The sequence below is a fragment of the Mycteria americana genome, chromosome 4 (assembly GCF_035582795.1).
Source record: "Mycteria americana isolate JAX WOST 10 ecotype Jacksonville Zoo and Gardens chromosome 4, USCA_MyAme_1.0, whole genome shotgun sequence".
NCBI lineage: Eukaryota > Metazoa > Chordata > Aves > Ciconiiformes > Ciconiidae > Mycteria > Mycteria americana.
Window position 1 is genome coordinate 2,703,283 of NC_134368.1, and position 16,286 is coordinate 2,719,568.

The 16,286-nt window shown below is 38.3% G+C and overlaps 1 protein-coding gene across 7 annotated transcripts in view; it reads left to right on the forward strand.

Moving 5' to 3' along the window:
- ALMS1 (ALMS1 centrosome and basal body associated protein) overlaps positions 1-16,286 on the forward strand; it is a 358,966-nt gene that overhangs the window by 303,826 nt on the left and 38,854 nt on the right. For all 7 annotated transcript variants that reach the window (XM_075499456.1, XM_075499458.1, XM_075499461.1 and 4 more), the window contains 3 exons: positions 8,536-8,653; positions 9,991-12,214; positions 15,466-15,625. In XM_075499456.1, coding sequence (XP_075355571.1) covers positions 8,536-8,653; positions 9,991-12,214; positions 15,466-15,625 — 2,502 coding nt within the window. The remainder of the gene's footprint in view (positions 1-8,535; positions 8,654-9,990; positions 12,215-15,465; positions 15,626-16,286) is intronic.

Genomic DNA, 16,286 nt, shown 5'->3' on the forward strand with positions numbered 1-16,286 from the left:
ATGTTTTTAGCTCTATTAATACACCATTAGGGATGCATCAAGCTCTCACTTTATGTATCCGAAGTGACTGATGGATTATTTTTGGTAATGCTAGTGGGGTTTGTGCATCTATTATTTGGCAGTCGTCTTTATTTTTGACATAAAATATCCTGGTTTTTATTTCTCCTAATGACCTGGTTGTATTCTGTTCCATGCCTGGAATTTACACCAATCTAGACACTTTTTTTGGTTTTCTCTCCGCCCTGCGTGCACACACCCCCCCCCCACCCCCGTGACTGTTCAGATTCTTTATATTTTTGTGGCAATAAACCACTGCTTACAGTGTTTAATACTCTATTAGTAGTCCTTATTGCTACCACTTGCATTTGGATGCAGTTTATATTACTGGCAGTAATATTTTCCAGTTCTAACGCCTCTGCTTTAGAAAAGCTAAGCGTTTGTATTGCTTCCTTTCACATCTAATCATCACAGTTTAATTAAAGATTGGTTTGAGAAGTTCTAAGGTTTAATATTTCACCTTTATCTGTTCTTGGTTACATTCATTTTCATCCATGTGGAGTCAGAGTATTCTGGTCAATTCTGGTGGTATAATTTTTAGTCCACTGGTAGTACATCTTTGAAAAAGAAAACTTCTCTTTACAACACAGCATTATTTTCTGCATTTTAAGACACAAACCACATTACTGATTCTTTGTAATAATTTCTAATAATCCTCAAAATGGTGGAAATGGAGACGCTGACCTTTTCCACTCGTTGCTATTAATCATAGGAAACAGATCTGTCCCCAACAAGATAAACTTGTTTCTCTTGGAAATAAAGCCAACTTTTATCAGATCCATTTTTCTTCATTACCTTTATTTGCTCATATTTTCCTCTTGTTTTTTTGACTTTAAGCTTCAGCTGTGGCAATTAATCTGTAAAGAATTGTATCTTTCCCTTTTTGTACATGTGCATTTAATGAAACCAAAACCAGCAAAAGCAGAACTAAGCAATGTATATTTAACAATACTCATACGGCCGAAGTGGTTTACTTTCTCTTCTGTGCTATCTATGGAAGACAAAATTAGCCAAGACTGTTATTAATAGCTGTTTTAGTTACCCAAGCTAGAACATTTCCTTGCTTGCCTTACTTTAGTTGTGTTATTTCCATTTATTGCATTTCTGCTTCCTTACGCATCCAAGTTACTATGCTAAGCAACTGTTCACCAGACCCCCAGACATGATTGTTATCCATTGGTTCCATTCTTAAATTAGCAGTTGGTGCATTTAGGTGTAGATTTCTCCTTCCCCCTCTGCCCCCCCCAACTCTTAAATACTAGTTCTAACATCACATTCGATCATGCACTGTATGTTATCTTTTGACTTTCAAACTCTCTCAATTCCAACTGAATTGTTAATTTTTCCTGAGCAAACCTTTGTGTACGTATACTGTAACTTGCTGTTACGTCATCTGTTAACTTCTTCCCTGCTGATAACACTTGTTTTTCTTTCTTCTTTACTTTTATGATACCCCACCTAGACTCCTTTTATGCATATACTTGCACACACTTCCTTGGAAACGCATAACTTAACAATGCTGTTACTAAGCCCAAAGTGTTTCTTTTTGTATTAATATCCCTTAGAGGTTCACTCTGCAGAATCAAGTGTTACCCCGCCCATTAGGTTATTATATTTGTGACTCACTTTTCCAGGATGTAACTGAAATTGCTGAATAAAGGTGCTTCTAAAGTTGCTTTCACTACGCCATTGGGCTACGTTTTTTCACAAACAAACAGAATTATTGTAGGCAAATAACATGATTGTTTGTGATATTTTAAAATAAACCTGCATTGCTTCCAGTTAACTGCAAGTTCAGCTTGTGATTTACTGTTCCTGTACCTGCTTGCGTAATCTTACTTGTATGTAGGTTGCTTTTGGGGTTTTTGTTTGTTCTGAAGTTAAACAACTGCTTAAGGGGATGGAGTTGAAATTGCCTTGGGAATAGCCTGGTACACATTCATGGCAACTCCTGAGGGTTTTATGAGTTTGGCTGTTATTACAATGTGCAGCTCTTGCTCATTTTCCTCAGTTTTTGTGGCTATTTTGATAATGCTTTGATCCATCCTTTGTGAAGGAGCCTATAAGGGGAGAGGGAACATCTCTGTCTGGTGGATCTGGATCCAGAGGTTGTGGTTCATACCAAACCCCTCTGAGGCCCAATGCCTTCCACTGTAGGTCTCGCACTCATGGCTGCAGCTATCCCTTGTGTCTCCTGTTACGCTTTCTTCAAAGACTGAATTCAGTTTTGGTCACTTGGATTATCTGGTTCAAAAAATGGCTGTTTCTCTGCTTGAACCTCTTGTTTAACTTGTTCAGGGATTCTCTTGGATGTGGTTCTCTGTTAACTTTATGGTGGTGAATCTATGTGGATTTCCATGAAGAAAAACAAGACAGAAGATGACTTCTATCTGTAAAGGCAGAATCTGGGACGAGGTTGGCTTTGGTAGAGGTAATACATCTGCTGAAGGAACTTTTAAAATCCTGTGTGTGATACAAAAGCATAAAAGAGGAAACCAGCACTTTTTTTGGTTTCTTAGAAACTTCAGGTAATTTACTGGAAATCCCAAACATTTGCCAATACAGAGGTAACATGTTGCTTTTAGTCTACAGTGAACACTAAGCCCTGTCCTTTGCTGCCCTAAGCCCTTTTTTTTTTTTTATTAAGACAACGTGTTAGGAAGATGAAGTGAGGTTCTGTTCTAGCATAACAACACAGGCAGACAAGCTTGGTACGGCTGAATTAATTGCTGGCTGCTGTGGATTTGGAACTACTTCTGAGATGGTTTTGAAGAGGTTTTCTCCTTTACGAAACAAAAAGCACTCTTGGCTATCTCATGTTTGGGCCTACATACAGCTTTGTAATTAAAAGCCATGTGTGCATCACAGTGAGTTGCTATCTGGCTAGAGTTGGTTAATATTGAATAAAACCCCATTTTTTTTGTTTTGTCATGTAGGAAATTCAGGTTTAAGACAGATATTAAAAAGTGAAAGGACATGGTAGTTAGGCATGCTTCATCTTTGCCTACATCCTCTGTATAGGATTGTTGTATTTAGTATATTTTATAGCATTTTGTCCACATTGTTGTGGTTTGCAGAACTGGAATACATTTCATCAAGAAAAATTTCCTGATATTTGTCAAAGTGTGCTTTTTAAATGCAACTGGAATTAAAGAGAAAGCATAAGGCTTTTTAATATGATACAAAGATGTAAGAATTCTGTATTCTGCTGGTATTTTATTTGTTGCTCTCTAGTGAGTGTGCCAGTAGCTACAGCCTTTTTGTACAGCACTTAAATTTCCAGATATGAGAGGAAAGGTGAGAGGGAAGGGAGCAACATAAGCTATAATACTAATTTATTCCTTCTTCTCTTCAAAAGTCTTTTGAATTTCATTTGGGGGGGGAATCACAATGACAGTTGTATTGAAATTGCTCCTGCTACATTGTGGAACAGATTGACAAAGCCAAGAAAGTTTTGTTTTTGTTTTGCCTTCCTTTTTTATCTTTCACAAATGGCAGTTTGACTCTGGCATTCAGAATTGTCAGCAGGCTGCAAGATAAAGTAGCATGCCCAGCTTTGCTTGTTCAGTGAATTCAACTGTGAGGAAGCTTTTGACCTTCAGAGCGACAGCGGGAAGAATTACTGTTTTGACACAAGATGCTCGAAGAGTGTTGTACTGACGTCACTTGCTGCTTTAAGCATCGAGCACCTGCTTCTCTGCCTGCAAAACCTAGGTTATGTCTGAGCGTAATGAGCCCCTAAATCATTGTAAGCATCCAAAATATGATAGCGATGATCTTTCTGCCTCCTGAGGAAAATAAGTTACTGAAAACATTTGAGTTCATGTGCTGTAAGATTAGAAAACATTCAAAGAAGCCGGAGGAGGTAGAACATGTGACATGGCTGGAGTTATATATATAAAAAAATTAGTTTTGTAGCCCCAGTTAGATGTCATCTATTGAACTCCATAAGGGTGCTTTTACAGGTCACCTCTTGCAGGTTGCTGCAGGGGGCAAGCTGGAAGAGAGGGTTTCCACTGAGGATGTGGCTGCAGTGAATCTTGACTATTCTCTTTCCTCCTTTTGTGTTGTTTTTTTTTTTTTTTTTTCTGTTCCCTTTTTTCCTCACTCTTCTTTCCTGGCCTTGTCAGTCATCTGCTGCTTCAAGTCAGTGATCACCACCACAGTTCCTCCGACTGGAAACCTCTGGGGAAGGTAGGGTACTGTCAGCCTAAGGCAGATGTCTGCTACATGGCAAAACCACAGCGCTCTCTGGAGAAGTCAGGGGAGCAAGACTGCCTGAAATGGAGGCTAGTCTGAGGGTACAGTTTTGTGGTATATTTAGTCAGCTAAAGCCTGCTACTGAAAAGGAAGAATCTGACTTTTCCTTGTCCTGCACACTTGCTCCTGCTGCATCCCTTCTGCTACACCCACCATGTGGATTGGTGCAATCAGATCAGTTTGTGTTCAGACTGAAATGTAATGGTAGGGTTGGAAATGGAGATGGTTACATTTCGGCTGGATCAGAGTTCTCTTGCCTGTGCAAAAAAAAGGAGGGAGAAACACGTCTCTGGGCTGGGGCGGAGAGATTGGGTCTGTCCCTTCTTGCTGAGGTGTAGTCTTACTGCTTCAAGTGGAGATGGAGAACTTGGGGCTCTCGTTCTGTTCTACATGTAAGAAGTTGAGGGGGGAGGGAAGAGCAAAGTGAAGCAAAACTTACTTGTGCTGTTCAAATAACTGTTGAAGCCATTAATGATCTATATAAACGGCCTTGCACGTTTTGTAGAAAGCCAGCTATGTTGTTGTATCATGTTGATGCACTCAGAAGTGTCTTATTTGTCACCTAGGTTTGCATAGCTTCAGTGTTTTACATTGGATTCTTGTTATATATTATCTGAACTGAAATGCTCAATGACCAAATTTCTGTTCTTGCATATGTACATAGAAATGTAATCAAGTCACCCTTAATCTTCTCTTTGATTATACTAAACAGATTTAGTTCCAGGAGGCTCTTGTGATGAGGCATGTTTCTTTGTATCATGATGTTTCTTTGTATCATTGAATCTTTTAGCTGTTTTCTCTAATCCTGCTGTGATATTTACAAATACGGAGTTATGGTCATCAGAACCTGCAAATACCATTTCACTAGTAGTTTCAGTAAAAGGTTGGAAAGAATACTCCTTGTTACTACTTGTTCACTATTCTTCTTTTTATATATATACAAAATTTGCTTGCTGTTTTGGATATGGTATTGCAGTGGCCTCCTGTCAGTGGTTTGTTCATCACGAGCTCAAGTCCTCATCCGCGTTGTTGCTTTCTAAGGCAGTCCTTGACTCTGTTAGATTTGCTGGGGTGCTTTGTTCCCACCGACGTATGGCTGGACTTCAGTTATACTAAAACTTGTATCCTGTGCCATGCTGTGATGCCAGGTGACCCAGACTGCCCTGTATCAATGGTCTGTGCAGTGAGATATTTATTGCTTGGCAAATAGCTGCCTTATCTGTGTGCCTCCTCTGTAAGAATTTAGGGATTTCTGAAGTTTCAAATAGAGCGGGGACAAGAACGGCCCTTGAAGGGACTGGCTAGGTACATACCCATGCAGTGAGGATCTCCTGTTTTAATTCTGCTTGGAGAATGCTAAATCATTTTTCATCTGTTTGAGTGCTGGGTTGACTTTCTTAATACAAATGTTGAATGGTACTTAATTTTTTGTTGATATAGTATGTCTTTAAAGCATTGATTTATCAGCCAAATGTTGTGACTTGTATTGTGTATGTGTATATATATGTGTATATGCACATTCATTTTACCAATATATGTGTAGATGCATTAAAACTGTTTGGCAGGATCTATTTTTGAGCATTTGATAGCTTTTTTTTTTTCAATTATTTTTGGTCCCCTCCTTCAGACTTTTTTGTTTCTTCATTTACAAAGACAGCGCACCCAGTCTTTATTGTATGGAAAAGCTTTTCCTTTAATCACTCCTGATTTTCAGTTTAGCTTGAAAACACATTTTCATTCAAAGTGAAGAAGTTAAGCTGAAAATCAGGAAAGCTTATTTTCCTCTTCTATTATATGAATAAAAATGAGATGCCAGTTCTGAAAACATGAAGCGTATCATGATGTGAGATGACAAGTCTAATTCAATAACTGCAATTACTATTGCCTTTGTTCACTAATATAATTTTAAAGGTAAAACAAGATTTGGGAGGAAAAAAGTACATCTAACACAGCTAAGATATTTTAGATTCCAATTTGCTTAATATTTCTCAAAATATGTGGTTTTGCATCTTTAATGCAATTCTGTATCCAAGCTAACTATGGTTAATCTACTCAGTATTTTCAAGTATAACAACAAAAAATTGTTTGAGTAAATGTACACTAAACAGAATAAATGTTTGAGTAAATGCATTGTAAATACTGTCTACTCCCAGTTAGTGCTTGGGAATAAGGAGTCTAATGTGCAAGCTGTATTCGGTTCTACGTCAGTATCAGCCTCTGAAAGCAAACCTCTTTGTTTTCTGTAAAGTACATTTTAAATAAATGCTAAGGAGATTACAGTGAATTAGATCAGTCTCTTGTTCCATGATTTTAAATCATGATTCAAATTGTGATTAAAATCACATAAGTACCAATCAGTCTGGTACATTAGACCACAGTCTTGGTTGTGCCCTATAATAAAAAGAGCCCTGAGGCGCTGTTACGTTATCAATGAGATATCCCTGACCTTGTTCCTTATTTTCTTGGCTCCTGCTCCCTCTGTGCTGATGCTGCCATTTTCTCCTCTGCTTTTTTTACACTTCCATGTGTGTTACAATTATTTTTTCATCCAACTTTGCACGGGTGCTTACCAGTCTACATTGAAGCCTCTTCTGAATGGCTCCTCTTGTCAAGTTGCTCGGGAGTAGCTATTCATACCTATTTTTTGAAGAGACATATAATTTCCTTTCCTATAAACTTCCAAAAAAGCAAGTGGCTTTTTTTATACTTTTCATTCATGTTTGGTATTGCAAATAGTTAAGACGAAAGTGAAATGGAGTGGTGACTAGTGCAATGCATTTATCTAATAAAGTAACGGGGAGAATTTATCTTTAAAGAGCTACTGGGTGCTAAAAAAACAAAGACTCCCCACTTAAGTTGCTGTAGCCTGTTTGTGCCATCTGTACTACAGATGCTAAAGTATAAATTTGGCTTCCTCTAGGAGCCGTTAGGCTGGCCATGTGGTGGAGACAGCTGCTGAGATAGAAGGGAATCTTTGAAACTGTATAGCAATCGTATTATTATTTTTCTAGCTGCTGATGGGGTGGGACTAGGGGGCATCCAAATTTTGAGCCATCTTTGCTGTGTGATGTAGAATTATTTCTAGCTGTATAATTATCCTCTCACTACACAGAGTTCTAAAGTAATTAAAAAAAAGTTAATTGGAAGTATTAAATTAAAAATGAATCAGAAAGGTTGTCCATCAGAGTGGTTGGATATCACTCATCAGGTGATGTCATACAGGCTGTAGAAAGCCTCAGGATAAAGCTGATGTAATGTAAACTTGATTCTTTGTATGTAATGGTCATCTTATCTGATGTGATTATGCTTCTGTAAGTGACACAGGGTATAGCTTGTCTGAGATGGTTGAAAACTAATGAACCTAAATTAAATGACTGTGAATTCTGGTTCTGAAAGTCGTACTCGACGACAAATAGCTTTTTTGCTTTTAAAAAACGCTTACTTATCAAAGTATTGGAAGTAAGTTTTTTTGCATCCATCAAAATGTATATGTAGTCATTTACGCTCATCGGGTACAGCTTAGAGTTGTTTTTATTTTTGTGGTATAAAACATTTCCGTTTGTTTTTCTAAGCAGTCAACTGAAAAAAGAAGTGCCAACTACCTCAAAGAACAAAGAAATATATGACAGAAACTAAAATTTATTGCTACAGTAGTAGGCAGTGGTACTAGTATAGTTGTGATGACTAAGCTTTATTATTACTTGCGTCTTGAAACCCTAAAGAAAAAAACCTATGCAGCCTTTGCTATAATCAAAATTTATGGGAAAACTGGAGACTAGGAAAGGCATCAGTAGGGATTCTTGGCTTTTAAAGAAGTAAATGGTGATCTGGGTAGAAGCCCTGCGGACGTTCTCCGATGTGTACAGAGTGCATAGAAATCACGAGGGGAGGTGCTCACTAGTGAGTGGAAAAGGATGGGGATGTGCGCAAAAAGAAGTTTAAGGGTAAGAGGGTAAGTTAGAGATGTCAGTGTCGTGTAGCATTTCGAGACTGACAAGAAGAAATCTGAATTTGATAACGTGGTAAGAAAGCTGAATTTAATACATGAGGGAACATGCTTCAGCAGAGGATTTAAATGAGATTTAAATGATGGGATTACATCATTTTCACTGCAGTTGGCATGTTTTTGAATTTTGAAGGCTCTATTAGTTGGCAGAGCAGTTTAAAGAGGGATTGTCTGGCAAGCTTTTATTACTGTATTATTGTTATTTTTAACAGACATTCAGGACAGTCAATTCCCTGCCTGTCATCCACTGCTGATGTGTTCAACACAAGGCCAAAGATTTTCAGATGAGACGCTTCTCCAGCAATCAGAAACGGATTTTATTCCCTTAAGGTAGGATAAAAGTTACCTGGTGTTATGACAGAATGCAAACCTTTTTTCCTGAGTGGCCATGAGTTGTCCTACATTTCATAATTAATAATTAGAGTTTTATGGTCACAGAAATAAGACAAAGGTATGGTTTACTCTTTGTTTTGTATAGAGGAAGGCATTGTCAGAGTTCTACTCAACTTTTTATTTTGCCTGCAAAACAGTTTGAACAAGGGAAAAACACAACAAGCCTCTTCTGAACTTGTCATCCTTAATGTACCTGAAGAAAATGGGAAAATGAGGAACTTCACCCTCTCAGACATCGTTTTAGCTTTCTTGGACTCTGAAATAAACTTCATGAAATTTTGGGGACAAAAATCAGATACAACTTGTATTTACAGTAGTAAATACATGCATACATATACATGTAATAATATTGTGGTTTGTATATACTGGAGTAATATATGTTATGTGTAATTTAGAATACATATTTTTATACAAAGTATGAATACATAAAGAAATAGCTATTTCAGTAAAAGTTTTTGTCCAAGCCTTCATTTCAAGGTGTGACAAATGATTCCTTTTGTACACAGAAGGCAAGAAATCCTCTGCCCTTTATTAAAAAGATGAAAAAAAGAAAGTGTGCGTATAAACACACATATTTACAGTGTCATTGATGTTTAGGCTTCCTTGTACTTCTTTTGGTGTGACAGGAGACAGATTTGTTCCCTGATGTGATACACTGTGACTTCACTTTGTGGATCAGAACTTAGTTCCACCAGCGCCAGTGATCTACTTGCATGGAGTCATATTAATAGGGGTTTGATGATCATTTTCATATAAAATAACTATTAATTCAAAATCCACAATACAAATACTAGAAGTTTATAGGAATTTGTTGCTTGTGTTCCTCTGAGACCTGGCTTATTTTATATCCTTTACAGAAATGATTGGTATAATGAAACTGAAGTAGGTGATTTATATTAAAAAAACCAAAACACGTGCAAATTTATGTATGTGTGTAAGCAACTCCTGTATTTTATTTAACTAATAAACATCCTTTTAGTAAAAAAACTTCGGTCCTAAATAGATTGAAAAATACGGACATACTAAGTAGAAACTAATATTATTTTCAAACCTTTATTTTATAGGGCAGTAGGGCTTTTTGATATTGCTTGGACTTTCTTTACATTTCTTCACATCTTGGGCTGTTTAGGGGATGTATTTATGTGTATGTTGCTAAACCCCAGTTATTTGTTTGAGTGAAGTTCTACTTTTGCCTCTTATATTAAAGCAGAGAATATGGATGTTGAAATAAAAAATATGATCAGAAATTCACTTATTTTTCTTGCCTCCTATAGAGGAGTCCCTGATGTTTCTGGTGTGTCTGAGGAGCGTTCAATGCCTTCACACATCCATGAAGCTGTGCCACTGACGGACGCAGAATCTCCCTCTGGTGCACCCAGTGACTGCTTTACTTTGTCCCAGCATCCTCTTCTGTTCGGACATGTGGAACCGTGCGATGCCAGTTGTAGTGGTTGTTTGTCTCGGCAAACCTCTTTTTCTGGACAGCTACCTGTGAACAAGGAGGCAAATGAAGACTGTAAAAATGATACTAATGAGAAGGCATTGATTCCCCAAACAAGCGACAGTTTAGCAAACTCCGCTTCAAAGGTGATGCTAACCAAGGCAAATAGACTGAACCAAATGGAAGCTTCTCTTGCAAAGCAGACCTGTAGTACGTGTGTGAAAGACGAACATTTCTCCTGCGACAGAAACGTACCAGCTACTGGTTTTGAGCTTTCAGAGAAAGAAAAAGGGTTATTGAGGCATGATGAGTTCTCATCTTCAGAAAACTCCTCTTGTAAAACAGCACTGACTAAGAATTCAGAAAAAAGGGAAAGAGAGATGCAAAAGGAAAAGGTAAAAATGGCTGAGAGTGAGTCAGAAGGGTGCATGAGGCAGCTGGAGAAAGAAAGGAAGGTTCCTGAGCTTGATTTGTCTAATAATTTATCTGATGATTTGAGGAAAGACAATTGTAAAAATTCAGATGCACAGGATGTTCTTTCTGTAAAGAATTCTGAAACGGACGAAGGAATGTCAAAGGAACATGGAGTGGATTTAAATGGCTCTGAAAGCTTGAAGTTTGTGGCTGTTGCTGAGGAATGCCAGGGAGCTTTCCTAGATCATCGGCAGAAACAACTACCTCCTGCACTGAGATTTGAGAAAGAGGAGTTTATCCCTACTGTGACAAGCACTAGTGATTGTGCACCTAAACAACTAGTTGTGACTGATGTGGAAGCTCCTTCTTCATGCAGTGAGGATGCCCCAGTGGAAGTAGAACCTGGAGTAAGCCGGAGTGAATTAACTATTTCAGATTTTTCCATAGAAAGGGGACATAAAGTTACAGGCATTTCCCCTTCCTTTAATCTTGTAGGTGATGGCTCATTCTCTGTACACTTCGTTCATCCAAGCTATCAGTCTACTCCAGGGATACTTCTAAAGAAAAATGCTAAGGCAGAAGAACCTGGTGTCCTTGTGATCAAATCAGATATTCAGGCCTCTCCTTCATGCTTAAATGAGGAAACTTCAGGGAACTCATCTGCCAGTACACCTGTATCTGTTGAGAAGCAACATTCACTCCAATGTGCTCAGAAAGAAAACAATGAACATTTTGAGTCCTTAAAATTGAAATATCCCCACACTGGAAGAATTCAGTCTCTCCCATCGCTTAGTTTCATGGAGAAGGTAGGGGCTTGGAACGTGAGCCAGCCAGAGGAGGTATCTGATGCAGTGACTTCATGTGACCCCGGTGGAGTTTCTCCTAGAAGGAAAGCCTACAGTGCAATTGCCAGTTCTTCAAACAATATTTTGTCAATACAAAAAAGCAGTAGAGACCCCAAAGATTATGTTGCTTCTTCCTCTAGAGAGACAGGTTCCCTGGGAAGTTTGCGTTTTCATAATAAAAACTTACTGCTTGTCCACCCTCTTACTAGATCTCAGTCTGACAATGCAGTAAATGTTTCCAGTAGGAACATGTCCTTGGTTGAAGTTATTCCACCAGCAAACTCAACAGAGGCAGTGCAGCCTCTAGAAGAAAAAAGTAATGTTTTAGGAGTGTCTGAAAATAGTTTAGGAGGCTCCATGATACAAAAGGTTACAGCTGAGATTGTTTGTGGATCTAGTGGTGAAGATGCAGAACATAATAGTACAGGACAGAGTTCAGACCCAAATGTTTTTGTTTCCAGTGAAGGACTTGCTCAGCTCCTTAGAGAGGATGGAAGCACTCCAACTGATGACCAGAAGAATTGTGATGCTCTTGAAAATCATAGACAGTCTCACAACCTAGGTATTCCTACTGGCCGTGTCAGCATGGACAATTATGGGGATATTTCCCCAGATAGTTTGAATCTTCCTGTTAGTTCTGGGGAAAGTAGCCAGGGGGGCTTGGGCTCTTCAGGGTGCTCTTCAGTGGTTTCCAGGCACTTCTTCACCAGTGCAAAAGATGATAACTTCATCCCCGTTGGAGCAACTTCTTTGGAAACTCCAGTGAAAGAAGAGCTTAATATTGAAGAAAGGATCCCAGTAAGTTAGTTTCTAACAAAAATTTGTAACTCTTCTTTACCTTTTGATTATGAAGAGATCCGAGTGCACTCGGCTGTCATAGAATGAGTAGGACAGAAGTGCAGAAGGTATCACAGGAACGAGACGCTAGCATGCTTACAGTTTCTGATACCCAGTCATATTGGGAACCTGCCAGGCGATAGTTATTATTCTAGAAATACTAGCAAATGTGTGTTTTATGTAAGCCTAAAAAAAAATCTTAAAGGACGCTTTATAACTGATTCTAATTTTAAACTCTGGTTTCAGAGTTATCCCTTTTTTTTTTTCCCCACTGTTCTTTTAGGAGACTGTGGTAGGGTCTACATCACTACAGACTAAATGAAGTGGTTTTACACTGGTCTGTGCTACTGGTGAATTTCATTCATTATATGACTTCAGCTTATCTTAAATACAGAAGTGAAAGAGAGAACTTTTAGGTAATATTTAATGTGGGCAAAGAAAGGATTGGATATGCAAAAGATTTTTTTGTTTTTTCCAGGTATAGATGATAGTATCACGGTAACAGAATGCAAGAGAAATGTAAAGATTGGTGGCTGATGGTGGTGGAACATAAAGGACGTAAGAACAGGACATAGTGTTAGTGATAAAAAGTGAAATCTGTTTGATAAAAGACTTGTAAATAAATTGATTATAGCTCTTTTAGCAGAGCATTGATAAGCCATTTCTGATCTTCCAGATTCTTTCAAAAGATCAGGTTATAATTATCCAAACATGAGGTTGAGACTCAACTGCTGACTAAGGAAATGCTAGGCTGCAGAAGAGAGAGATGAACTTCACACACCCACGGATCTGCAATAATAGCAAAACCAACACAGAACTCCTTGGCAAATCAAATTGCTTTTTTTCCTATAAATACTCTTTTTGCTTGTTCACTTTGTTCCAGTATCTAAGGCATAAATTCTTGATTCTTTGTATATTGCTCATAAAGGATGTTTGAAGCCTCTGCATACCTTTCCTCCTTTATATCTTATTTGGCTAATGCAGATTCCTTTCCTCCCTTCCCCATTTTAGGATGGTTGGTGAGAATGGAGGGCAGATTGTGGCAGCCATGTTAACGATACTAATAGCTGTCGAGTGTTAGAGAAAATTAAATGCAGATTTATGTTAATGATAAACATGTAATTATCTTCTGAGTAAGTGGCTGTTCCTCTCACAAGATGACTCCTATAATCATTAGGTCTTTGGAACTGTGTTTTAGAAGCACTCTTCTCTGAGTTGTCTCTGCAAATACGTGTTGAAACAAATATAAATATTGTAGGGAGGATATTTTTAAATGAAATTCATGAGATGTAAAGGTTGTCTGTTACCTCCTCTTTTTTTATGACTATAATTAGGCATGTTCTGCAGCCCTAATTCTGGGGAATTGTGTTCTCATAAATCACTGACAAGGTAAAGGAGATTAGGTCACACATATGGCTATTAATATGCAGGTTTATAATAAAATCATAGGAAATAGAGTTGGCTAAGATCTATAAGGTAATTTATTTCATTTTGTTGCCTAGTTTACGACATAGTATAGATGAGTTGAAATTAACTTGCCCCTACAGGTGATTAAGTCAAGGCCAATTTTGTGTTTGTGTTTTTTTTTTTTTTTCCCCTGCATATAATGTCTGTATGTAAACTTAGATGCTCTGTTAAAAGGGAAGAAATGACTGTCTCAAGAGATCCTAGACAGCCTTTGGTAGGCTCTTACCTCCATGAGACTCCTCCAGCTTTCAAAATGTGTTAATACAGGGAATGATGTTGTATGTGTCTGAATTGACAGTCTCCAGGAGTTGCACAGAGAGAGTTGGTCTCATCCTCATTACATTTTTATCTAGTATACCACAGAGTTTTAGGTTTTGAGTATGATTTTTGTTTGGCTTCTGTGAACTAACTGCTTTGTTTTATGTTAATGATTTTACACTTGGATAGCAATTTATATATATGTGTGGTATACAAATAGTGCTTGTGTGTATTTGTTCTGTACTTATGGAAAAGGGAAAGACGTGCATGTTATGCTGTCTTTACTAAGAAGGGGTTATTGCTTTAGCAGTGCTAGTAAAACTAAGTCTTGGTTGTACACAGAATTTGTACACTTGAGTAGCCTATGTTTTATAGACTTAAACTAGTGCACTAGGTTGTATCCAGAAATGGTTTCATAGCCAGGGAGTTTTTGAGGTACTGCTGAAATCTGTTCATTGCATGCTAGGCCACTGAGTAGATGGACAATTATATATTAGACTACCTGTGATTCTTCATAAAACTATCAACGGCAGAAAGTAATTCTACCCCTTGGCTAGCACAAGTTTATTCCCTACAGCAATGTCACAAAAGCTGTTCCATGATGTTTTTTAACCAGCTTTGACAAAAGGGTTCCCAACTATTTGCCTTGAAGACTAGCCCATATTGAACTTGTCCTGAGGAGTGAGGAACTTTCCTGCTGCCTAACTTGAATTTCAAAGTCTGATAATGTTTCCTGTGTAGCAATCATTCAGGGAGAAAAAGGTTTTTAAACCGAACCTTTGTGTTCTTCCAGCTGGCAAATGTCATTTTAAACAGGTGAGGCTGAGGTTTACCAATCTCCTCTGAAATATCAGACTTCTTGCTCATGTGGTGTACAGAGCATGCATTTGAGTAAAAAGACTACAAGCAGTCGGCTGTTGTCACAAGAACAAGATATGTTGCCTCATCTTTGCTGACCTTTTCTATCGTTTCTGGATCCTGTGGAAAGGGCTGGGCACTGGTTTGGTGGTAGCAGGCTACTGCCAGTTGCAATCTTTGGCATGTGATGAAGGAAAGTCAGGAAGGCACCAGGAAAAAACTGTTGGTGAGTGCAAGCACAAGCCATCACCACCAGAACAGTTCTTGCAACTTATTTCTGAATTGCTGCCAAACATAAATCAATGAGGAATAGATTGCAGGATATGTCACTTGTTCTGCTGGGCTGCACGTGGCTTGTGAGGTGCTTGTTATGTAGGCCTAGTCCTACTAGCTAGAAAAAAAGCTTGTCACTCATGGTCCGAAGAATAGAATAAGCTGGAGGTGTTGTCTCATATGTGACTGCTTTAGTGTTTTGGGTGAACTGTTAGTGCGAGTTGAACGTGACTGAGGCTTAAGATGTTTTAAAACAAGTTGTTTGCATTTAAGGTGATGCAGAAAACATGCAACTTCAGAATCCATTGACATTCTGTAAGAGTGCCATATGTGTTACTTATTTCTTCTTTTGCCAGCTATATCTTCGCAACCTTGGCATTGATCAGTCACCTGGAACTATACTGGCGCCTTTTGTACCCCGAGGACCGATCAGGGAAGTTGAATTTTCCCCTTCAGAGCTTAGAACGCTGAAGGACTCCACTGACACGCTGACGAGGACCGCTCCACAGCCGCAAGGTATGGGGAAAGAAGACCTTGTGTTCTGCAAGCCTTAGAGAACGCAGAACTTCAGATTCACCTGTGAGGTTGCTCTTGTCCTGGTAGTGTGAAGTGTGTTTCTTCTCATGTGATGATGCTCTGTTTCATTCATGTGGGTTGATCTTCTCCCATCTGAAGTGCGAGATATTTGGCATTGGAAAAGTAAGCATTAAAACCTATGAAAACATGCCTTCTCACTAAGGAGTTATGGCTATGTGGCATCTTCTAGCCATTGCAGTAGCATTTTCTCTTTTTTTTCTTTATTTCTCTTTTTACAAGAGTTCTTAAGAAGGAGATGTTTTGTATCTGAAGGTTAAAGAAGGGTTACCAGACTTTTTCTTCCTGTGAGAGAAATAAGTCTTGGTTTTTCTTTCTTTCTGAGACTTCTTGGTGTGTTCAGTGTGACAAAACATCATATGCATTTTATAATTGACCAGATCAGTTCATAAATCCGTCCATCTCAACATAAAAAAAAATCAATATGACCTTAACAAGTGTTGAGTCATTTCTATATGAAGAACAGAGTGTGCTCAGTTAGGGTTAAGATGTTCCTCAGTGGCATGCCCATATAAGTGTGTCATTAAAATGTGAAAATGTGCATTGCAACTACTTCAAATGTGTATTTTCCTTAGCATATTCT